General features: G+C 40.4%; 1 protein-coding gene and 1 non-coding gene across 3 annotated transcripts in view; one reads left to right on the forward strand and one right to left on the reverse strand.

Annotated features, from left to right (window-relative positions):
• The first annotated feature begins 197 nt into the window (after window positions 1–197).
• The window catches only part of ift122 (intraflagellar transport 122 homolog (Chlamydomonas)), a 53,597-nt gene continuing 29,434 nt past the window's right edge, over window positions 198–24,360 (forward strand). For both annotated transcript variants that reach the window (XM_072682223.1, XM_072682225.1), the window contains exons 1-14: window positions 198–328; window positions 773–839; window positions 2,154–2,238; window positions 2,401–2,479; window positions 3,042–3,118; window positions 3,515–3,581; window positions 3,699–3,845; window positions 6,432–6,507; window positions 13,978–14,169; window positions 17,536–17,674; window positions 18,528–18,730; window positions 19,546–19,683; window positions 22,192–22,356; window positions 23,449–23,646. In XM_072682223.1, coding sequence (XP_072538324.1) covers window positions 270–328; window positions 773–839; window positions 2,154–2,238; window positions 2,401–2,479; window positions 3,042–3,118; window positions 3,515–3,581; window positions 3,699–3,845; window positions 6,432–6,507; window positions 13,978–14,169; window positions 17,536–17,674; window positions 18,528–18,730; window positions 19,546–19,683; window positions 22,192–22,356; window positions 23,449–23,646 — 1,692 coding nt within the window. In that variant the 5' untranslated portion in view covers window positions 198–269. The remainder of the gene's footprint in view (window positions 329–772; window positions 840–2,153; window positions 2,239–2,400; window positions 2,480–3,041; window positions 3,119–3,514; window positions 3,582–3,698; window positions 3,846–6,431; window positions 6,508–13,977; window positions 14,170–17,535; window positions 17,675–18,527; window positions 18,731–19,545; window positions 19,684–22,191; window positions 22,357–23,448; window positions 23,647–24,360) is intronic.
• Window positions 4,682–4,839, reverse strand: LOC140557849 (U1 spliceosomal RNA). The gene has a single exon (XR_011979844.1). It is a non-coding gene; the product is annotated as a U1 spliceosomal RNA (small nuclear RNA).

Below are 24,360 nucleotides of genomic sequence, written 5' to 3' on the forward strand. Positions count from 1 at the left end.
TTATTATTATTATTACTATTATTTATTTATTTATTTATTTATTTATTTATTTAAACGAGTGTTTTGTAGTGTGTTGGTTTTCCCTGTGGCCCCTTCTTACCATGGACAAATTTTCCAAGGGAGGACTTTTATTTTGGTGTTGGATGCTGGAGTCTCTTAGCACCATCACCGCCCGCTGCATCGCGCCGGAGACCTGTTGATATCGCCACAGAGCGAATATCAAATAGACTCATTTTTAAAAGGGCTCTTTTTTAGCGCTATAAACAACAATGCGAGCTGTTCCCACATGGATAGACAAAGTGCACGACCGTGATAAAGTAGAGCAATGGTAGGACTCGCTGTTTTATTAGCAGGCTGTCTGTGTTTGTGTGAAACCTGCTTCTCTGGATGTGGTTAGCAACGGCGGTTACTATGTAAACCACTCGAGGGGTTTGTCAGTATTAGCTAATAGCTAGTTCCAGCTAAGCTAACGTTAGCTAGCTATGTTACCTAGCTATATCATTTGTTTAGCATTTAGTTAGCTAGCTAATAGCATGACAGTGTGGCAGCATGATATTTTCCATGTTTACCCGAGTTTCTCGTATTGATAAGTTACAGAATGCAGTAGTTTTACAAATGTAGCTAGCTAGATATCTAGCTAGCTAACATCCCTAGCTAACGATTTACAGTAGCTAATCGTCCTGAGCTATGACTGTAGTCATTTTGCCTGTTTTGTGGCAGCTAACGAACTGAATCTCTCTGATTTATTGCTTTGTCTTCTTCTGTGTGGCAGCATTTATGACCTGGCCTTCAAACCAGACGGCAGTCAGCTCATAGTAGCAGCTGGGAACAGGGTGCTGGTATGTGAGGCTTCTTTGGTGAAATGACTTGACGTGTTATTCAACAAGTCTAGCTGTCTAACACATGCAAGCTATATGTCCAAATGTTTGTGGACACCTAATTCTAATCAATGCATCAAGCTACTTTGAGTTGCACCTGTTGCTGACACTGATGTGCAAATGTAAAAGGTAAAGGTAAAGGTGCACGTATTTGTCACTGTACAGTGTGCACTGTACAGCGAAATGTGTCCTCCGCATTTAACCCATCTGGTAGTGAACACACACTCACACACACACACACACACATGTGTTAGGGGCAGTGAGTACACACACACACCCAGAGCGGTGGGCAGCCAACTCCAGCGCCCGGGGAGCAGAGAGGGTAAAGGGCCTTGCTCAAGGACCCAACAGTGGCAGCTTGCCGAGCCCGGGAATCGAACCCACAACCCTGTTATCGATATCCCGGAGCTCTAACCGCTGAGCCACCAGTGCCCTGCACACATAGCTTGACTAGTTCCTATAGAGAAGTATTACCACTAAGTATTGCTCTCTGGAGCAGGTAAACATGAACCTGTCGGCACCATGCCTAAAGCCAGGCCAGCGTTGAGCAGTGTAGAGCAGTGGACCTGTGTTCTCTGGAATGATGGTGGTGCTCCATCCGATAGTTTTGGGATGAATTGACCTCATCTTGACCTCACTAATGCGTTTGCTGCTGATTGCATTGCCGCAGATCCTCACAGCAATGCTCCAAGATCTATTAAAAAGCCATCCCGAAGGGTAGAGACAGTTACTCCAATAAAAGTAGGATCTACTTTTTTTTTTTTTTTTGTAAAACGCTTGATTTCAGAAGAAACATTGAATTAGCAGTTGTCCCAATACATTTGTCCTTATAGTGTATTATTGTGTTTTTGCCATATTGCTCATCACTAGCTGGATTCACTAATTAGAAAGGCTGTCTGGATACCCTTGGACATATAGTGGGAGTAATGTTCTCATGCAGCAGGATCTTCAGTGTGGTTTTTCTTGTGCATTCACTCAAATCCACTCTATTAGAAAGATGTACATTGTATTTACACCAAGTGGCCACGTTACGATCTAATAGAGCCTCTGTATGTATGCACAGTCATGGACTGTAGCTTATCTGTGGTCATACATCATCTGTTGTCCAAGTATTGTTTGTACAGCCGTATTTCTGAAGTTTTTACTCGTGTCAATGTTCCTACTAGGTTAAGATATTAGGATGAGGGCAATTATGTGTCTAACAATATACTGGTAATTGATTACTAGTGTAGTATTGATTTTCCAGCTCACTTAAAATAAAAATATCTGCTGCAGGTTTACGACACAGCCGATGGAACACTTATACAGCCACTCAAAGGCCACAAAGACACTGTATACTGTGTGGCCTACGCTAAGGATGGTAAGTGTTTTCTGCAAAGGTTTCTTATCTAGGTTCTACTATTTAACATTGATCTTGCTAAGATGCATTAGAGAAACCCAGCTTTGGCTGTGTGTAGCCTGTGGTCTGTGTCAGCATTTCTTTAATCCTTATTTTGTGTGACTTCTGTTTCCCTTTGCTCAGGAAAGCGTTTCGCGTCAGGCTCTGCGGACAAAAGCATAATTATCTGGACGTCTAAACTGGAGGGCATTCTCAAATACACGTGAGTTTTTCCTACTTTAAGGGTTTTATGATGAAGGAGTGGCTGATGTAGGCTACTTTACAACGTTAATTGTGTTGTGGTTTTTATATAATAATACCTATGTTTATGTGTTTGTGACAATGATACCTATGCTTACGCCCTTGATTGGATAGTTCATTTGTACTCGTTTAAAAAAAGATTAACGCACCCAGATGCGCAACCCTGTAAATCCTATAAAAAGGCTCTCAGAGGCTACTTTTCGTTGACTGCTAGACATGCATCTATGACACACTCAAAGACATTTTGCCCAGTTGGCAGACTTTGATTTGGGGCTCATCATTGGACTGAGAGAAGCAGGATGGTCTTTTCACGAACTGTGGTGTGGTGAATGAGAAACCCTGTTCTGACGAATCTAGGTTCTGTCTGGTATCCGACTATGGAGTTTGAGTATGTTGCCTCTCCCAGGGCAGGGCTTCCACTCGCTCACACTGCAAGGGTTTCCCAGGAATGTCTCGGACCCTGGATTTTTGCTGACCTCAATATTGCCCATTGTGTTTACTGTTTTATCTTATGCCTCTCACAGCCATAACGACTCCATCCAATGTGTAGCTTACAACCCCGTCACACACCAGCTTGCCTCCTGCTCCTCGGGTGACTTTGGTGAGTGTGTTTGCATGCTGCATTGGGCTGGACTGTGTTGTATTGTGTTGTGTTGAGCGGTATTTTTTTAGTGTTTGTAAAGTACAAATTATTTCTAATTATTAGGCTACCAGTACCTGGTTTGGTTATTCATGTTTTATTAGGTTAAATCAGACACTGCTACTGAGGAATTTGAACAAATTAATGCACTGGCTCGAGGAAATAAGGAGAAATATGGATCTCATTCACGTTTTTTTGTTATTATTTTATTTCTTACCAAACATTTTATTTTTTTCCAAACAAGAAACAACCCCCCCCCCTCAAGCTAAACTGTTTAAAACATTTTGTTGAGGTGTCTGAGACTCTTGCATACTTGGAACAGTAGCTAACAGTGCGTGATTTGGGTTTGGGTTCTAGGTCTTTGGTCTCCTGAACAGAAATCTGTCTCCAAGCACAAAGTCAGCAGCAAGATCACATGTTGTGGGTGAGTAATGACAACTCCAAGCATTCACGTGACACTGTTGTAGAAAAACCTAATAAAACCAACAAGGAAGGAATGCTATGTGAGTTTTCATGGTTGTCTGTCTGTCTGTGACTATAGCTGGACGAACGATGGCCAGTACCTGGCCCTGGGTATGATGAGTGGGGTGGTGAGCATCAGGAACAAGAACGGAGAAGAGAAGGTGAAGATTGAGCGGCCGGGGGGCTCGTCCTCCCCTATCTGGTCTATCGCCTGGAACCCTTCGAAGTAAGGCTGCAGTTCAGTTATTAGTTATTAGTGTCATCATCAGATGTCACAACACGGTTAGAATTATAGGGGAGTAGTCCAGGAACTTAAGCATATGTTACCACATTTATCGTCCACCAGGGGGAGCTGTCTGACTATAATTCAGGGTATCTGATTAAACATGCGGTGTGAGTGGGTGGATGGGTCAACCTCACTGCTTTATTTAAAAATCTGATTACTCAATTTATTGGCAAAATGAATAGTTCGCTAACTTATCATTTTATTCAAACGCTTTTAAAAACGAAGGTGCTTCTGATGGTTCTTTGAGCATTGCCATAGAAGAACCACATTTGGTTTCATGAAGAACCGTGCTTGTAATAGAAGCATGGAAACCCCTACAAAGGTCTAAAGAACCCTCGCTTAATGTAAAGATTCCTTACCAATCTAATGATTCTTTACACTCCTGAAGTGAATAAGAAACAGTCTTTATAGGTGATCTCGGTTTTTCCTAGATTGGAACAGGAAAGTCTTGTAAAAACTGGCAGTACTTATCCAGGAGTGATTCAGCAGTTTAAAAAAAAAAAAGTAAGGGTGCACGTATTTGTCACTGTACAGCGAAATGTGTCCTCTGCATTTGACCCATTTGTGGTAGTGAACACACACACACACACACACACACACACACACACACCAGTGTGCAGTGAGCACACACAGAGCGGTGGGCAGCCAACTCCAGCCCCCGGGGAGCGGAGAGGGTGAAGGGCCTTGCTTAAGGGCCCAACAGTGGCAGCTTGCTGAGTCTGTGTATCGAACCCACATCCGGAGCTCTAACCACTGAGCCACCACTGCTCTAAAATCAGGGGAGAGCGCAAATGCAGTCCCCCACTCCCCCACTACCATCAATTATGCAGTTGAGATTCCCACATTTGAGGAATTCGCAGGGGTCAGCACTGGCTGAGCCTCATCCTGGGTGAACCAGCTTCCTTATCATGTTATCTCCCCTGCAGGTAAGTATCATATCCTATGTGATCTCCTATGTGTAAGTGCCAGGTAATGGTGCTAGTCATTGATTCTCCTCTAATATGTGGACTAACTAGGAGCTCTGAGGACTGATTTGAGAACCACTGTTGTACAGTACTGGAGGAGGTGGAAGAGCTGAATGATGAGATCATGGGAGAATGGCAGAGCTTAGCAGAGGAGGAGGTGCTGTACCTGCTGGGAAATACAGTTCTCAAGCAGAGTAGCCAGGGAGATGTGTGGAGTTGGAGCTAGAAAGAAGTAGGGAGAGAGCCAGATGTGCAGGAAGAGGCATTAGAGAGACTGGGGCAGAAGGGGAACTTTAAACTGACCACATATTCATCATCATCATCATCATCATCATCATCATCAGCATCAGGCAGAGCCGAGTAGAGCTTTTAATACATGAATAATTCCCTTAATCCATTGCCTGTGTGAAGCTCTTTTCACACTGTAAACTGGGATAGCTTCACTATAATGCTCAGGCTTTACTGTATTTCACTGTAATGCATCACTGTCCCTTCCTACCTGAACCGTTGTGGTAATCACCCAGCAGTTGTACTAGACTCTTAGATAAATTGCTGCGTCAACCTTACCAGGATTTCCACAACGGCTCGTGCTCACTCCTTACCCCTTCCCGTTATTAATTACAGTCACGTTCCCTGGGCAAAAGTGCACGTGGGAATGAGTCTCACTCTAGGGGCGCGAGTTACTTAGTATGGAAGTGAAAAATGGCATGGCGTTGTCCCATGATACACTAATATAGTATGTGATAATAATAAAAATAATAATAAGTCACACTTATAAAGTGCCTTTCACAAGCTCAAGGGCGTTTTACTGCTGGTACAATATGATTAAAAAATGCACATTAAAGAGAAAGTTTTCAAGAATAGATTTTAGCTGGACTTCAAAAAAAATGGAAAGTGACAGAGATGAGCGAATAGAAGAAGGTAAGGGAGTTCCAAAGGGTGGGTGCAGCAACCCATAGACGGAAAGCCTGAACGGCATGGGCTAGGGGTGTATAAAGCCTCCCAGCATTGAGCTGTGGAGCAGTGGAACTATGTTCTCTGGGATGATGGTGGTGCTCCATCCAGTACTTTTTTGGATGAGTTGGGGAGTTGGGGATCATCCAACATCCAACATCCTGACCTCACTAATGCTCTTGTCACTAAATGTAATCAAATCCTCACAGCAGTGCCCTAAAAAAGTGGTAGAGACAATAACTCCAACAAAAGCAGGATACACTCTTTTCTAATAGTCTTGATTTAAAAAGAGACAACGATTAAGCAGGTAGGTGTCCCAATACTTTTGTCCAAATAGCGTATATGTAATTTTTTTAAATATCTCAATATGTGTGTTTTAGGCCTTAATTTTCCCACTCCCTCCAATTCCTGCTAGTCACTAGTTCCTCTGAAGGTGTTACTTTAATAGTATGAGCAAGCTTCTGATTATGAGGATAAAATGTAGGAGATGTTATTTAGGGCGGCAGTGTTTTATTAACATACACACACATCTTTATTTTGAACTTTTGCTTCTTTCCAAGTAAGGCTTTGGTTTGCAGTGTTTAGTGAGTTTTTGTGTGTCTTTCAGGGATGAACATCATGATATTTTGGCGGTGGCTGACTGGGGACAAAGGCTATCCTTCTACCAGCTCAGCGGCAAACAGGTACAGATTTTATTTGATTCATCTGATATTGCATTTCTCATATATCAAATACTGGGGTTTTGTCCTTGGGAATCATCAAGTCCATTCATCCATCCCTCCATCCCTCCATCCTTCCATCCATCCATCCACCTGCTGGCTTGCTTATGTTTTCCTTTAAGCCTAAACATAGTCACCAGAGCTTATATTGATATTTTTATTACTGTAACTTGGCGATTTACAGCACTATACACACGTCATGATGTTCAAGTTATTCATTTTTCAAGAGATCTATATTTGTGAGCAGATTAGATATGAGATCAGTGCTTCCAATGGGCAATTTTTTTTTATATTCAGAATTAAGCATGCAATAAGGGAGTTTGTCCCTCCTTTGCGGCAGTTAGCCTATGGATTTGTGGGGGAAGGATTTTCACTAGATTTTGTATTGGGTGGAGAACACAGAGAACTTCAGAGAACATAGTTTCCCTGCTCCACAGCCCAGTGTTTTGGGGTGGAGGGGCTTTATGCCCGCTAGACAACGCTTGGCATTAGGCATGGTGATCTTAGGCTCATGTGCAGCTGCTCCAGAGCATCCATTCTGTTGGCAGTACTGTTTTTTTTGCAAGCTGTGTGTGTCAGCGATGAGTGCACCTTAAAGCAGCTGAATGACTCATTAGAAGGGATGTTCATAAACGTTCGGACATGTAGGGTAAGTGGATTGTCTGAAGAAGTTTTATCTGGCTACTTACAACCTTTCCTTATGAAGTTACTCTCCAAAGAAATGTCCGGGCTTAAAAAAATGAAAACTGGAGTGGCAAAAGTCACCATCCCCTTTTATGTAACCTGAGCCCTGTCTTTTCCATGCACTGCAGAGTGATCTACAACACTGATCAGTTCCAGTACAGTACCTCTGTACAGTTGCTGCACTTAGGAAATGAGTTTGGGAGAGGGTGGAGGAAGGGGAGGAGGTGAAAAGCAAACAAAAAGCAAAAGCTACCACGATGCTCAGGACTGATTAGAGTCTTGACTTATGACCTGCAGATACGCATTCAAATCCCCAGGCTAGCACAGAACAAGCACTGCTCTGCTGGATCTGCGGAGCATCAGCTTCTTCCTGCTTCTCTAGCAGCAGGGAAAACCAGAGCGCCAGCAATTTAGAGCGGGAGAGATTTCAAATGCTATTTGTAATGATGACCCAGTACTACATCTCCAACTCCCTGCTGCGCTTGCCCTGCGAGGAACGATAGAAACCACACGTCCCTCCCTCCTCCACCACTCCTGTAGCGCTTTCTAATTACAACCTGTAAGCACACACCCCCACACCCCCACCCCCCAGGTACTCATGGGAAGTGTAGTAATTAAGGGCAGATATTTGCTGGCTGCTTGTTACAGTGCCATAAAACATAAGCCTCGAGAGGAACTCTCCAGACTTCATTTTCCCTCTCTCTGAACGCATGCTGTTTGTGTTACACTGCTATTAATAGAGGCAAGTAAAAAAAAAAAGCGCTGTTGTCCAAGGGGGTATTTCAGGGAATGGGAGTGGAGGCGGCCTCTTCAGCGGGTCTGGGGTTCACTGTGAGTTGAAACAGATGTTGTGCGTGTACGTGTGCATTACAGACAAAATGTATGGAAGGTAGAAGTGAAATGTATTTTTTATTTATTTTATGATTTTTATTTTTTTGCTAAATATGTTAAGTGTATGACCATGATTAATTGTATTTTAACATTCCTCCAGTCCTCACATAAAAAAAAAAAATATATATATATATAATATAATATATATGTGTGTGTGTGTGTGTGTGTGTGTGTGTTTTTCAAGGTTTATTTTGTCCAAAGTTGAGTTATTGTTATATATTGTTATATTGTGTGTGTGTGTGTGTATATATATATATATATATGTGTGTATATATATATGTGTATATATATATGTGTATATATATATATATGGGCCTGTAATGTATGTCATATTGTGGGTCCATAGCGCTGACATGTCTTTGCACTAACGGTAACCTCTCATACCAGCACAATAGGGCCCATTTAGAAAAATGACGGGGGCCAGTGCTGGTGTCCTGGTCGACTGCCGCCGAGACAGCTAAATGGGCTGCTTGTGGCTTTGATGTGAAAAGGCCAAGTGGGGAGACAGGATCCAGGCACCGTATCATGCTGAATTATGAAACATGAGCACTCTCTCTTTTATATCCCCCATGTTTTTATCACCAAATCAGTGTGAGAAAGTGTCTCCTACCCGCCTCTAGCCCTGCTCTTTTCTAGGCACTTAACCCTGCCCGATACGCCCTGTAAACGCCTCCGCTTACGTTTCGTCGAATTGTTTCTCACTTGTAGCTCTGCTAAGAGTGTGCGTTTTAAACTTGTAATCAGTGCCACAGCTGTGCGTGGAAATAGAAGAGGGGATATTTTATCATGATGTGAATTTGGGGCAAAAGTATTGGTGTTGGTACAGTCTCAGGGAGCCCTGTATGCCCTGTATATCATCGTGTGCAGGAGTGGACGGCTAACCGGCACAACACATCACACATATACATAAAGATATCCCACAACGATTTATGAACAGCCTAAAAAACATGACACATGTAACAGTCGTACAATAAAAAGTATTTGCAATGTAAAAGGACCGCAGCAAAATAGTGAAAATGAAAAGGCAGCCTAAATAAAAGAATGCAAAGCAACCACCAAATTGAACAAACTGCACACTGCCGCACTGCTAATGGAAGAGCATCCATTAGTGTAGTAAGTCTGCCAGAGTGTGGTTTTGTGGAACCAATGTAGGCTACGGAGATGGTGGAGCCAGCCACAGTCAGACAGCCGTAGCTGGGCTTAGCTGAACAAAAAGTCACAAAGAGATTGAGCCAGATACAGGATACCAACCTCTACAGGACTGTGTGGGTCAGAGCAGGCCGAAAGGTTTAGATTGTGGGTGGGACTGGAACACAACAATGATTTGCATTTTCTGTTGGAGCAGAATAAAATATTGCAGGAGTGTTGTAAAAAATGATCCCACTAGAACACTACACTGTATGGACAAAAGTATTAGGACACCTGCCAATTCATTGTTTCTTCTGAAATCAAGGTGCAGTTGAGACAGGGAATCTGCCTCATTACCAAGGCTGTTTATGAGTATGTCTTTACCTGATTTTTGAATCAGGGCAAGTAAGAGAGAACGTGTCTTCTTGAGGTGGCTAGGATGGATCCACGGTCGTCCTGTGAAGAGGGGTGGGGGGTGGGGGTAGTCTAGAACATAAATAAAATAAAATATAAATAAAATATAAAACCGTATCTAGATGAACCTGTGTATATAATGTTGAATCAGCCATGGTATGACTTTAAGACATGTCTGTGATGTAATTGTGCACATTCATTATGAATTGTTTGTCCCTGAGCAAATGAGGGAGGAGCTAGGAGATCACAATCCTCCTTTATTATTTTAATTGAATATCCAGAACTGTAAATACTCATTGCTGTTGGAACTTATTTGACAAGTACTGCGTTCCTCTTTGTAGTGAACTCGCTCTTTGGCGGCCGCGAGGTGTCTACAATACGAAGGTGTTTACGATGTCACACAAGGATATTAAAATAGAGCTTTTGTTGGAGTCTCTACTGTCCAAGAAAGGCTTTCAAGATTTTTTTCTAGCTGTTGGATGATCACAGACATCCCTTATCCCAAAAGTATTGGGTGGAGCACCATCATTCTAGAGAACACAGTTCCACTGCTCCACAGCTCAGTGCTGGGAGGATTTATACCCCTCCAGCCCACACCTGGCATTAGGCATAGTACCAATAGCTCCATGTTTATCTGCTCTAGGCAGTCATATTCTATTAGTACAGTACTTCTTCTTACAGCGAGTAGGCAAGGTGTGTGTGTGTATTTGCACAGTCTGTGTCAGCAATGGGTGTGAATTACAGTAGATCAGTGTTCGGAATCGTTATTAATATAATGATGTAATGTAATTGAATGGACAGCAGAGAAAGAACAAGAACGCCAGTCTGTAAAGGGTTAAAAGCACAGTGCACACACCTGCTGTTAGTGGGAGCACATTGAGCTGTCTGGCTGAAGAATGTGTGTGTGGAAGTGCTTGGGGAGCTGAGTGTGCAGTTTGCAGCCGCTCCGCTGTGTATCCTCACATTGTCGCGACGCGCTGCTCAGTGGAATCTCTGTGATTTATGATATTCTCTAAGGTCTCGAATGGTAACGCTGTCCTCTTTTTCACTGTATTGCGCGTAAAACATGGCCTTGTCTCTTAAGCTGGAAAAAAAGGGAGGAGATGGGATGGGATTGGCTGAATCTGCTCTAAATTGCATTGTCCTTCTTGTCAGTGCAGCACATCATATTCAGTCACTGACTGAGTGTTGTAGGGTTGTGAGATTGGTAAGTGCTCCTAAATCACTATAAACAGACCATGCAACCCAATAATAGCCCTTTCATTGGGCAATGAGCAGTGCTGGATGTTTTCACAGCGCCATACATTGCTTAATAAAGGCATCTGCCTATCGTCTTTGTGATTGAGAGAGAGTTGGACGAAAAGCGTGTGATAGCTATAGGGTATAGCCATATTCATTTTACAACATTGTCCATAGGTCTTTGTTTTTAGTAATATTCTTATGCTTATTATTGGATATGTGACCTACTTACTATTTTTGGTCATAATTCATTTTTACAGGACCTCTTTTTACCCTTTTACCCTTAATTAAAACATAATTTTTTGTTAGTGTGCCTTTAAGACTGATATACATCCACAAGCAAAGGTTTGAACATTCCTGCTCAAATGGATTTTTTGTGACAATAAGTGAACGTGTCCTCCAAAGAAGATTTTTTTTATTGTTACTAAATATAGTAAACAATTTTCTATATTTACAATATTTCTATATTAACAATGTTTTCTGTATTTTATATATTGGAAAAAAATATACTAAAAAAATATAAACACAACATAGTAAATGTTTCATAACCTTTGTATGTCACATGTTCTCTTTCCCAGTATGTAAAATGAATCAGTATAAAAGTACCTAATTTGAGGCACTTTGTTGTTCATATCAACACCAGTAAATGTAGCAAATAAGTATTCAGTATACTTATTAAAATGTAATTACATTTATGGTTTAGCATTAGCTAACCACAGCAGACTTTTCCTGAATTATCTTATCCGATTTTTAGTCTGTGTAGTGTTTATGGCTGCAACACAGAGCAAATTTCAATACCATACATAGTTTTGCAGTATTGTACTGTATATAGAACCATGACAACGCAAAGAACCATTTAGTTGCTTGAAGACTGTTATAACACCAAAAAGGGTCCCACTATTGGTTCTAGTCAGAGAGCCCCATTACAGTGCTATATAAAACTCATGTTGCTTTTAGTGATCGTGATTGTGTTGCAACGCGAGTTCATTTATATATATATATATGTATATATATATATATATATATATATATATATATATATATATATATATATATATATATATATATATATATATATTTTTTTTTTTTTTTTTTTTTTTTTTAATAATATAAAAAGATATAAATATTATAATATATAAATAATATAAAAAGATGAGAGAGGCCTGTAATTGACATCATAGGTAGACCTCAACTATGAGAGACAAAATGAGAAAAAAAAATTCAGAAAATCACAGCGTATGGTTCTGGGATTTTCGCTCATCGTTCTTGTGATCATTTTGACCCCACGGGCTGAGATCTTGCGTGGAGCCCCTGATCGAGGGAGATTAGCAGTGGTCTTGTAGGTCTCTCACTTTCTGATTATTGCTCCAACAGTAGATTTCTTCACACCAAGCTGCTTAAGCTGCTTGCCTATTGCAGATTCAGTCTTTCCAGCCTGGTGCAGGTCTACAGTTTTGTTTCTGGTGTCCTTCGACAGCTCTTTGGTCTTCACCATAGTGGAGTTTGGAGTGTGGACTGTTTGCGGTTGTGGGCAGGTGTCTTTTATACTGTTAACGAGTTCAAACAGGTGCCATTAATACAGGTAATGAGTTGAGGACAGAGAAGCCTCTTAAAGAAGAAATTACAGGTCTGTGACAGCCAGAAATCTTGCTTGTTTGTAGGTGACCAAATACTTATTTTTCACCATTATTTGCAAATAAATTCTTTAAAAATCAGACAATGTGATTTTCAGAATTTTTTATAGTTGAGGTCTACCTATGATGTCAATTACAGGCCTCATTTTTTTAAGTGGAAGAACTTGCACAATTGGTGACTGACTAAATACTTTTTTTCCCCACTGTATGTAGGTATATATGTATGTATGTATGTATGTATGACAGTTCTGGCCTTAGATTGTTTGACCCCAAGATCTGGGTAATGATGAACGATACTAATGAGAACGGTACTAATACATATTCCCTGAATCGCTGTGTGTTGCCCATGGACTTGATTTTCATGAGACAGTTTGTGCAGATTACATAGTCCTTTCTGAGTTTGTTTACCTTATCAGGGTTGTGAAACTCAGAGAGGGCTCAGGCTTCTTGAATGAAAGATGGCGATGCCTCTCTACTTTTTAAATCCTCGCGATCTACCATTTTACTGCGGCTTTCTATAGTTTTATATAAACAGTGCTTTACTGACTGACAGGGCTGTCATTCATCAACTGTTGATTGTCAGATATGATTGGCAGTTCTCAATTGTTCAGTTTCCTAGTCGGATAAACAAAAGAAACTCACCAAGTCTTAAAAAAAACATAAACATAAAACAAGCTATTTTATCAACAAAGCAAATTACCAGCACCTGTCAATGTGGGCTTTTTTTTTTATATTGGCCAAAATAGCGCCTAGAATGTGTTTTTCTTATATAATGATGTTTAAAGAGACATTATCCGTGCTTTATCCCTTGCATATTGGGTTGCATGACATGGACATAGAATGAGAAGCTAAAGATAATTTTTACAAGTGTGAGACAAGAGTAATTTTACCTTTCAGGTTGTTATTTTAACTTGTGTCTTTTATTTTGTTTTTGAATTTTGTATTAGTGACTTTTATTTTGACTTGATCTGGTTGATCATTTGAATTAGTGCCTTTTATTTTGCCATGGTCTGTTTGTTATGTGGTTACAAAGAGAAGTCCATCATTCTGAGGTTTACCTACTTGACGATTACTCTTTGTTATTCTCAGCTTGTGTCCATACGGGACACCTATGCCTCACACTAATAGAACTCTGCTCTCCACTTACACACCAGAGTGATGGTGCTGCAGATATATGGTCGTGTTCCCTTATGGCTCCATACTGGTTGGATCCACATGCTTTGTTTACGTGAAAGAACATCTGCTCAGTGTGTTTTCACTGCAGCTTTGTGTCCAGATTAAGGGAATTTTTACTGTGAAATGTAGCAGTGGCAGTAAAACTGTATTCCACACTTTTATGGTTAAACATTGGCGGTTAATCCGCCATGTGCATGCTTAGGGGGCTGTACATATACACCACATATTTATCCACGGGGTTTGATTTTGTGATTGCATTATTTTGCAGATTGGGAAGGACAGGCAGTTGAACTTTGACCCCTGCTGCGTAAGCTATTTCTCCAAGGGCGAGTACATAGTGATAGGCGGCTCTGACAAGCAAGCATCCCTCTACACTAAAGATGGCGTCCGGCTCGGTACCATCGGAGAACAGAACTCCTGGGTCTGGACTTGTCGGGTCAAACCAGACTCCAACTATGTGGTAAGATTAAGAGATAGTCATGCAATTGCTATGTTAAATAAGGTTGTGGGTACAACTGCAAAATATAGTGTTCATTGTTTATTGGCCATTTTCAGTACTAATATTGAGTTTCTGTGGGCATACAAATTATTTAACACATGATCCAACAAATCCAACAAGATCTTTACATCATCAGTTACAGTCATTTTTCATTTACCTCAAGACATATTGCAGTATATATATTTTGCGGATGTGGGTTCATCAAATTAAAGCCTCATTAATTGGCATCTGTGACAATTTGTAATAAGGCCTGACATCTTTACATATGAAAAGATATCTAACAATGCCATAACCAGTCTAGAAGACCTGAAGTGCAGATGTATGAGAAAGCTTGGACACCCTTAGACAAATTATATAGATTTTTTTTTCTCTGCAGATAATTAGATAAAAAAAAGCACATTTTAGGGGGTAAATCCTAATTCCTAATGTAGTTACTATGTCTTTTATAACATAAAAAATAAATGGCCTGTTCAAAGGTTCAAGAGTCAGGATCCAGTCACACCCCTTTGGCAGAAATCAGGGCTTGGAAATGCTTTCTGTAGCTAAACGTCTTTCAGTTCATGTAGTCTGATATTTTTCCCACTCTCCTTTGCAGAAGGCCTCTAATTCTCAGATATACTTGGGCATCTTGCACGCACAGCTTGATTAACGTCTATCCACAAATTTTCCATAATGCTGACACAAGGGAACTGTGCTGTTCCAAAAGCTTCAGTTTGTGTCTCTTCAGGCAGCCCACGGTGGTTTTGTGGTATGTTTTGGATCATTATCCTTTTGTAGCAGCCATCCTCCTTTCAGCTTCAGATGGTTTGACATTTGCATCCAGGATTTGCTGGTATTTTGTGGAATCCTTTCTCCTCTCCACCTGTTCAGTATTACCAATGCCGCTGGCGGCAACACAACCCCAATGCTTGATTGTGGCCAAAAGGTTCTGTTTTCACTTCATCCGGCTTGTCTAGATGTTGTCTGTAGGAGACACACACACACACACACACATATATGTCTTACAATCTCACAATGTGATTACACCCCTCACATGTCTGCAAATATCACCCAACACACCAAATTTACCAGCCTTGCATACACATGGACAAAATTGTTGGTACCCCTTGAAAGAAAAACCCACAATGGTCACAGTAATAACTTGACTCTGACAAAAGTAATAATAAATAAAAATTCTATGAAAATGAACAAATCAAAATCAGACATTGATTTTGAACCTTAACTGCTTCAACAGAATTATTTTAAAAAGTAAACTTGTTAAACAGGCCTGGACAAAAATGATGGTACCCCTGAAAATAATGTGACCAAAGGGACATGTTAAATCAAGGTGTGTCCACTAATTAGCATCACAGGTGTCTACAATCTTGTAATCAGTCAGTGGGCCTATATATAGGGCTACAGGTAGTCACTGTGCTGTTTGGTGACATGGTGTGTACCACACCCAACATGGACCAGAGGAAGCGAAGGAAAGAGTTGTGTCAGGAGATTAGAAAGAAAATTATAGACAAGCATGTTAAAGGTAGAGGTTATAAGACCATTTCCAAGCAGCTTAATGTTCCTGTGACTACAGTTGCACATATTATTCAGAAATTTAAGATCCATGGGACTGTAGCCAACCTCCCTGGCGTGGCAGCAGGAGGAAAATTGATGACGGATAATACGAATGGTAACAAAGGAGCCCAGAAAAACTTCTAAAGAGATTAAAGGTAAAGTAAAGGTAAGTGTCAGATCGCACCATCCGTCATTGTTTGAGCCAAAGTGGACTTCATGGGAGACGACCAAGGAAGACACCATTGTTGAAAACAAATCATAAAAAAGCCAGACTGGAATTTGCCAAACTACGTGTTGACAAGTCCCAAAGCTTCTGGGAGAATGTCCTATGAGCAGATGAGACAAAAATGGAACTTTTTGCCAAGGCACATCGGCTCTATGTACACAGACGGAAAAATGAAGCATATCAGGAAAAGAACACTGTCCCTACTGTAAAACATGGAGGAGGCTCTGTTATGTTCTGGGGCTGCTTTTCTGCATCTGGCACAGGGTGACTTGAATCTGTGCAGGGTACAATGAAATCTCAAGACTGTCAAGGGATTCTAGAGAGAAATGTGCTGCCCAGAGTCAGAAAGCTTGGTCTCAGTCGCAGGTCATTAAATTGGATTTATTTTTTATTTTTCATATTTTTTTTTATTTGGTACTATAAATCAAGACACTTGTTCATAACTCCCCCTAGCAATGCTCCCGACACTAGGAGAGTGAGGACTTAACACGAGTCTCTTCTGAATACATGCAAAGCCAGCCACCACCTCTTTTTGAACTGCCTGGCAGCCAACATGAGGATAAGGCTGGGTTCCCAGCTCCACTGCCTTAGCTAACAGACATCCAGCATTGCTTAAGAGTGATGGGCACACGAGCAGTTTTCTCCAAGAGTTCTCTTGGTCTTCCAGATCTCACCTTGACTTCCACCGTTCCCCTGAACTACCATTTCCTAATAACAAGCTGAAAAACACTTGGCTATCCTCCACCTTGCAGACATCAGTTACTTTAGTTTTCAGATTTGCAGTCATTTATAAAGCTTGGAAGAGTTATTTATGAAATATGTTTGATATATAATATACATTATTATATAATTATACATATAATAATATATATTATATATACATATATACGTGTGTGTATGTGTGTGTGTGTGTATATATATGTATGTGTGTGTGTGTGTGTGTATATGTGTGTATATATATATATATATATATATATATATATATATATATATATATATATACACACACACACACACACACACACATTACACACCTTTTTTAAGAATATGTGAGTGCGAAAGACTGTGAATGTGATGAAGTGACTAACATGTAAATAATGTTAATTTATGATTCGTGAGAGTGGTATACTGTGACTATCAAGACGGCGATGAGGTGGTGAAAATTGAGCCTGCTTCTAAATCCAGAAAAATCTCACACTTGCATTCAGCAGTTTTATGAAGCTGGTGATTCAGGTTAAGTTGTTAAATTATGTGCGATACAGTATGTTTATGTATTGCTTAATTTGCTGGCCTGCTTGCTTGGGCTTTATGCTTTAATTGATAATGCAGCCCTTAAATTTAGCCCCTTAATTCACATAGTCGGCTAGTTGAAACCGGTTGAAGAGAGTAGTGGACATAGATCGATAGGACCCACTGTGATAGTAATTGCAAAGGTAGAGCCTACTTCCTAAAATTGCTTGGACCCCAATACCCCAGTGATTGCTGCTTGTGGCTATATTTTTATTATTTCGTGCTCACAATCTCCCCCTTCTTCATTGATGCTGTTGCAGGTGGTGGGTTGTCAGGATGGCACTATAGCTTTCTTCCAGTTGATCTTCAGCACTGTGCATGGCCTGTATAAGGACCGCTACGCCTACAGAGACAGCATGACTGATGTCATTGTCCAGCACCTCATCACTGAGCAGAAAGGTACTCTCATAAATCCTCTCGCCAGTGTAAACAGCCAGTCCCACCTAATCAAGCAGCCTGAATCCGTTCGGAATGCAATGCAATGCTGCTAAACTGTGTCCAGGTTTCTGGAAATGGTTCACAAATGCTGAATACATTGGAGACGAATAATAAGACATACAATACTGTTTTAATTAGTTTGAATTGCAGATAGTAATGTGGAGGTGGATACGTTGATACATTGTTTAGCATATTTAATCTGTTTGCAAGGGCTAGGCTTGGACAATAATATACATTTAGAAGATTAGCCATTAGAAGTATGTGAGTCCTGCCCTATAGCCTGCAGTTTACCTGATGTTTATGTAGTTACCATATAATTAACAACAGCTAGCTTTTAATGGTACTTGTCATGCTTAGTAATAATAGAAGGACAAGTTGTACAAGATAGGGTTGTTCTTGTACAGCTTGTCGGAGGGCCATAGGTGTTTTAAGGGGTTAGGTACAGTGTGTACATTTTTAACAAATTGTAGACTACAATAATTGGACAATTTTTTAGTGTAACTAAAAAACCAAGAGGAAAGTTTTTCACTGAATGTGATTTTCCTGAATTTGATATCGTCACTATCTCTCAATAGCCTAGTATCTTCACTTTTTGACATAATGTGAACCTGGCACCTGTTCTTTACATTGTGTACAAATTAAATGATGAATGAACAAATAGATATGTTCCAGATACATGGAAAATAATAATTTCACATCGACTTCCAATGAAAGTTTGGACAGTTTGTTTCTTCTCCTGTAAAGTTGCCGTTTTGCAGGTGTATAGTTTTGGAGTGACAGCAATGACATGTTAGTGGTGTATTTCCTTTCTCAGTGCGCATCAAGTGTCGAGAGTTGGTAAAAAAGATCGCCATCTACCGAAGCCGGCTGGCCATCCAGCTGCCTGAGAAGATCCTCATTTACGAACTGTATTCCGACGACTCGTCTGACATGCACTACCGTGTGAAGGAGAAAATCTGCCGGCGCTTTGAGTGTAACCTGCTTGTCGTCTGTTCCCAACACATCATACTCTGTCAGGTAACCAGCACAGCAGTAACAGCACGTAGAATCAGTATAGGCTGTGTGAAGTCAAGTCGCTGTGACGCCGTTACACGACTTCTGCTTATACGTCTAACAAGCATGATGAACTCCAGTTTATACCACATGGAGCTGTGCCTGTTGAGCATAAATACATAAAGAGATTGAATTACCTTCAAGAAGTTTTATCTTTAGCCAGAGGGCATTCCTACTGTAGCCATACTGTCACCACATGGCTAATCTAACAGTTTACAGCTGTGCGTGTATGTGTGTGCGCTTATGCATTCAGACAGTGAGGGTTATTGAGACAAAGGTCTTGACCGCTGTCTGGTTTAATTGCCTCAGCCCCTCTGCTTTCAGTCTGCGGTTTGTGTGTGTATTAGACAGATACAGACAGAGAGAATGATTCACGCGCAGATTTCTCCCCCGTAAGCCTTTTTAACAGCATGTTAGATCTCTTAAATCTCCTCCCCAAGAGACAAAAGGTGTTTTCTTCTGCTTAAAGCACTTCTGCTCGCTTTATTTCTGTTTTATGTCGAAGTCCAGGCGTCTGTTGGTTGGAGCCTGATCCTGACTTACTGTTTTGTCTCATTCTGACCAGCCTGTAATTGCAGTGGCATTGTGCTGGAGTTCTGTTCTCAGCGTGAGCTCTTGAGTGTGTAACTGTGTTGTCTTCTACAGCTGGATGAAGAAAGCAATGTTACATTTTTCCACCTGGGTCTATGTTGTGTGTGTTTGTGTGTGTGTGTGTGTGTGTGTGTGTGTGTGTGTGTGTGTGTGTGTGTGTGTGTGTGTGTGTGTGTGTGTGTGTGTAGGAGAAGAGACTGCAGTGTTTGTCATTTACCAGCGTGAAGGAGAAGGAATGGATCATGGAGTCTCTGATTCGCTACATCAAAGTGATTGGCGGCCCACCGGGGAGGGAGGGGCTTCTGGTGGGCCTGAAAAATGGAGCAGTGAGTTTCTAAACAACCTTGAGACAACATTGCACAATGCACTCAGCTTCATGCAGTGTGATTCTGCATGGAAATTGATTTATAAAACGTTTCAGTTACTTTTCTGCTAATGTTTGTTTTGGTTTACTTTTGCTTTTAAATAAAGTTACTTTATATTACATGTTGAGGGTGATCCTCATTTTCAAGCATTTACTATAAAAGGGGTTTGAAAGAGAGATTAAAAATAATATTCACACTTACTTAATCACCTAATAGCATTAGGTAAAAGAGTCAATTAAAAACATTAGAAAGCAAGTAAAGCCTAAAATTAAAAGCCTAAAATAAATACCTCTAGGAAAGTAAGATTTCAAAACAAAATGATAAAATAAAAAGATTAGGCAATAAAACATAAATGAAAGTAAACAAGCAAACAAAATAATAAGACTATTAATTACAAAAAAATAAAATAATTTGAATATAAATAATGAAAAAAAGGAATAAAACAAAATAAATTTTAAATATTTTTTTTTTACAATTTGAATTATTTACAATTTTAGGTTAGATCTACTTTATATTACTGGTTTACTGGAGTTATTTAGAAATGCCATTCTAGAAAATGAAATAAAGTATAGAATTAGGTAGAATCGGTTTGTGTGTCAGGGGCCTAGGGTTGTGGGTTCAGTCCCCACTCCTTCCAAAAATTTCACATTTAGCCATGCTAAATTGCCTCTAGGAGTGAATGTGTGTATGATTGTGCGTAGTACCCTGCGAAGGACTGGCGCCTTGTCCTTGTTATTGCATTGTGTCCAATGATTGCGGGTAGGACCCACCGCAACCCTGACCAGGAAGAAGCGGATAAGAGGTTTAATGGATGGTTGCATGTATAGAATTATAGCACCCACAGTGCTGTTGGAATTACAACCACATGTCCACATATTTAAAAATGAATTGGCATCTTACAGAAGTCTTGAAGATTTGACCAATATGTATTTATTGCACTTTAGACGTTGCAAATGTTGATCAACATTGACATCTTGCATATCGACACCAACCATCAGAAATTCCTAAAGTGCATCCTTGAACAAAACATCCTGGTTTAATTAGAGTTGTGCAAGCTAATAGCTCTGCCTAATGGGCTGCTGTACTTTTTTACAGTCACTTGTAAATTGGCAACCACATTCTGGACCCATTACAACTTACAGTCGACTGGTACTAAAATAGAGTGGATGTGGAGTGCCTGTAGATTATTGCCTGTATGTATGTATGTATGTATGTATGCATATACATGCAAACTCCTTCCCTTTCTGCGAAATTCCCTGTTTTGAATGATGAATATGCCGTTCACATAGATCGTTTTTCATTTTGGGACGGGGGTGTTTGCTGCCAGCAAGAGATTTCTGAGGGAGAATCTCTTTTCTTCCCCCAAACACAGCACAGCAGCACATCGCATCATTATTCACCCACCCCATAGATTTAATTGTTATGGCCCAGTGAGAACTTGGATAATGTGAAAAGTGAGCCGTGTTTTGTGAGCTTTGAAGTTGTTTTCATTTTCAATTTTTTTTGGATTTCTTTCTTTTAAAGCTTTCAAACGATGGGCACAAAAGGTTAATTGAATTTATCATTCTTTGCAACCAAGACCACCTGCTAATATTTACTTTTTGCCTGAGATTGATGTAGAACATGTTGATTTCTATGGAATCTCAAAACCACTGTGAGAGCTGAGCAAACCTTTTCAAATGGCACCCTTTTGAGGAGCCAGTAGAGCACAAAAACGATCAGTGTTGTTAGACTATTAATTAATACGTGCTCTGTGGTTGTCCTGTGGGGTCCTGATCATTGAAGAGCAGGGTGATAGGGGGGTTAACAAAGTTTGCTGAGAAACAGATTTCAGACTATAGTCTGTAATTATAGAACTGCAAATTGCTCCTTTATGGTCAGTGGAGCTGATAAAATGGACAGTGAGTGTAGAAACAAGGATGTTGTTAATGTTATGGTTGCTTGGTGTATAGCAGGAGGGCAGACAGGCCTAAGAACTGGTCTAGATGGCTTAAACTAAACCCAGACCCTTTGATTGATTAACTGAAGTAGGACTGAGTTGAGAGAATCAGGAACAAGGAAGAGATGTGCTGGGGGTTTGGTGCAAAAGCTTGGTCACAGGAATGGATTTATAGATTGGTAAGAGCTTCAGGCATGGTCACCCTCCCTTGTTTTTAGGATTTTACCACTGCTTTTGAAATATGAGACAATTTAGATAGTATTTTACTTATGAATTAATAATAATAATAATAATAACTGATAGTGATAATTACTAATGCTAAACAGCTGTCTCGACCAGCTGAGAATTATCCAATGCAATGTTGATCGTTCTGGATTTAAGATTGCTCTTTTATCAGCTGCTAGCCTCATAATAATAATTCATTTTGTTACTATATACGAATCAAATGACTGTGTATTATTGAAATAACTGCTTCCAAAGTTTTGAACAGACCGTGTGTCCTTGTCTAAAGCCTTGTTCCTGCTGTTTAGATTCTGAAGATTTTTGTGGACAACCCATTCCCCATCATGCTTCTCAAGCAAAACACGTCTGTGCGCTGCCTGGACATGAGCACATCACGCAGCAAGCTGGCCGTGGTGGATGAGCACAATACCTGCCTGGTCTATGATATCCATACCAAAGAGCTGCTCTTTCAGGTTAGACCCCCCGCCCAAATGTACCACCTAATCATTTTCTCTTGTTGCCTGCTTCCGTCCAAGAAACACTGATATGAGTTATTGGGTCTGGGTTGCCAGTTCTAGTTGCACACCAAAATACTTTTGGAGTTAATATAGCATTTATAATGTAATAATGATAATATGTATGTTAAAAATCCTGTGTAAAATGTAATTAGTAGAAATTCATTTATTATTTATTACTATTTAAAATGGCTCAAATTTGAATCAGACGCGCCACATCGTCTGCAGATGATTAGGACATGGTTAAAGAGGAATTTGGAGGAACTCTTAAGTTATTTAAGTAAGTATTTAGTTTGGTTTGCTCTTGGTCTCTGAAGTGAATGTTATCACCATGGAGAGATCCAAAGAGCTCTCTAAGGCCTTCAGAAAAATATATGAGTCTGGAAAGGGGTTTACAAAGATCTCAGACCAATTAGAAATCAGGCATTCCACTGTCCGGAAAATAATTTATTAGTGGAGGGGGAGGGGCCTAATGCCAGTAGAGCTATGAAAGCTTCAGGATTGACTTGTCTACAAACGACATTGCGATTTGCAGCCTTTGGGACCCAAGCATGACGTTGTTTTCCATTGTTCTCAAATGTTCTCCCAGGGGTGATGCTGCTGAGCCCTGCTACAGGCTTCTGAACTTTATCGCCTTTTTCACTGCTCTGAACATAGGTCAGCTCACTAGTGTAGCATTTCAATGGGAAACTAAAGGCTGTGGGGCTTCTAAGTCATGGAGTGTAGTGTTTTTGTCTACTGCTATGTAAAGCTTGTCCAACCTTATACCAGTATTAAAAAAAAAAAATGGGTGGAGCATAAATTATAGATAGCCGCCTTCCCTATGCTAAACTGTATGTGGTAGAGCAGAGACATTTACATACATTTGACGTAAACAAAATTGCCTGTAGGAATTCGCTACTGTGGCTTTCACCCCTTCCCTTTTTCCCCTGTTCTATAAGAAGATTACTGTGTAGGAAAATTACTGTGTACCACATTCGCATTATAGACTTGCTCTTTCAGATTCAGGTCACCATCATAATCAGCCACTTGCCATTGTTTGTGTTATAGGAGCCCAATGCGAACAGTGTGGCCTGGAATACACAGTGTGAGGACATGCTGTGTTTCTCTGGCAGCGGCTATCTGAACATCAAGGCGAGTAATTTCCCCGTTCATCAGCAGAAGCTGCAAGGATTTGTGGTGGGTTACAACGGCTCCAAAATCTTCTGCCTTCATGTCTACTCAATGGCTGCAGTAGAAGTGCCTCAGGTAGGCCATATGTGTCTGCACTGATGTCTATGTGTTGTTCTGCCTATACACTGCTTATATATATATATATATATATATATATATATATATATATATATATATATATATATATATATATATTTATATTTATATTTATATTTATATAACACAGACACACACACACACACATACTTATCAGCCATAACATCGCACCACCTGCTTAATCTTGAGTAGGTCCCTCTTGTGCCACCATGGCACATCTGACCATTAGTGCCATGGACTCCACAAGACCTTTGAAGCTGCCCAACGGCACCAAGGCGTTAGAAGCAGAAGTCCCTGGTAGTAACTTGTGAGGCCTCCATAGATCGCATCAGTGAGCCTTAGGTGCCCATGATGCTGTCGCCGGTTCAACAGTTTTCCTTTTCCGGATCTCTTTTGATAGGTATTTATTACTGTATACCAGGAAAAAAAAAACACAAGACCTGCCTGATGTTTTGGAGATGCTCTGACCCACTCAGTCTAGCTTCACAAAGTGGCTCAGATTTCTTATGCTGCTCATTGTTCCTGCTTTTAACACATCACCTTCAAGAACTGACTGTTCACTTGCTACAGCTGCCACTGTAAACAAGGCTAATCAAGGTTTTTCACTTCACCTTTGAGTGGTACTAATGTTATGGCAGATCTGTGTAAATACACATTTAAGACAATGGCAGTATTAGTCTCATGCCTAGGCTT

This window comes from Salminus brasiliensis, chromosome 6, assembly GCF_030463535.1.
Source record: "Salminus brasiliensis chromosome 6, fSalBra1.hap2, whole genome shotgun sequence".
In the NCBI taxonomy this organism is placed as follows: Eukaryota; Metazoa; Chordata; class Actinopteri; order Characiformes; family Bryconidae; genus Salminus; species Salminus brasiliensis.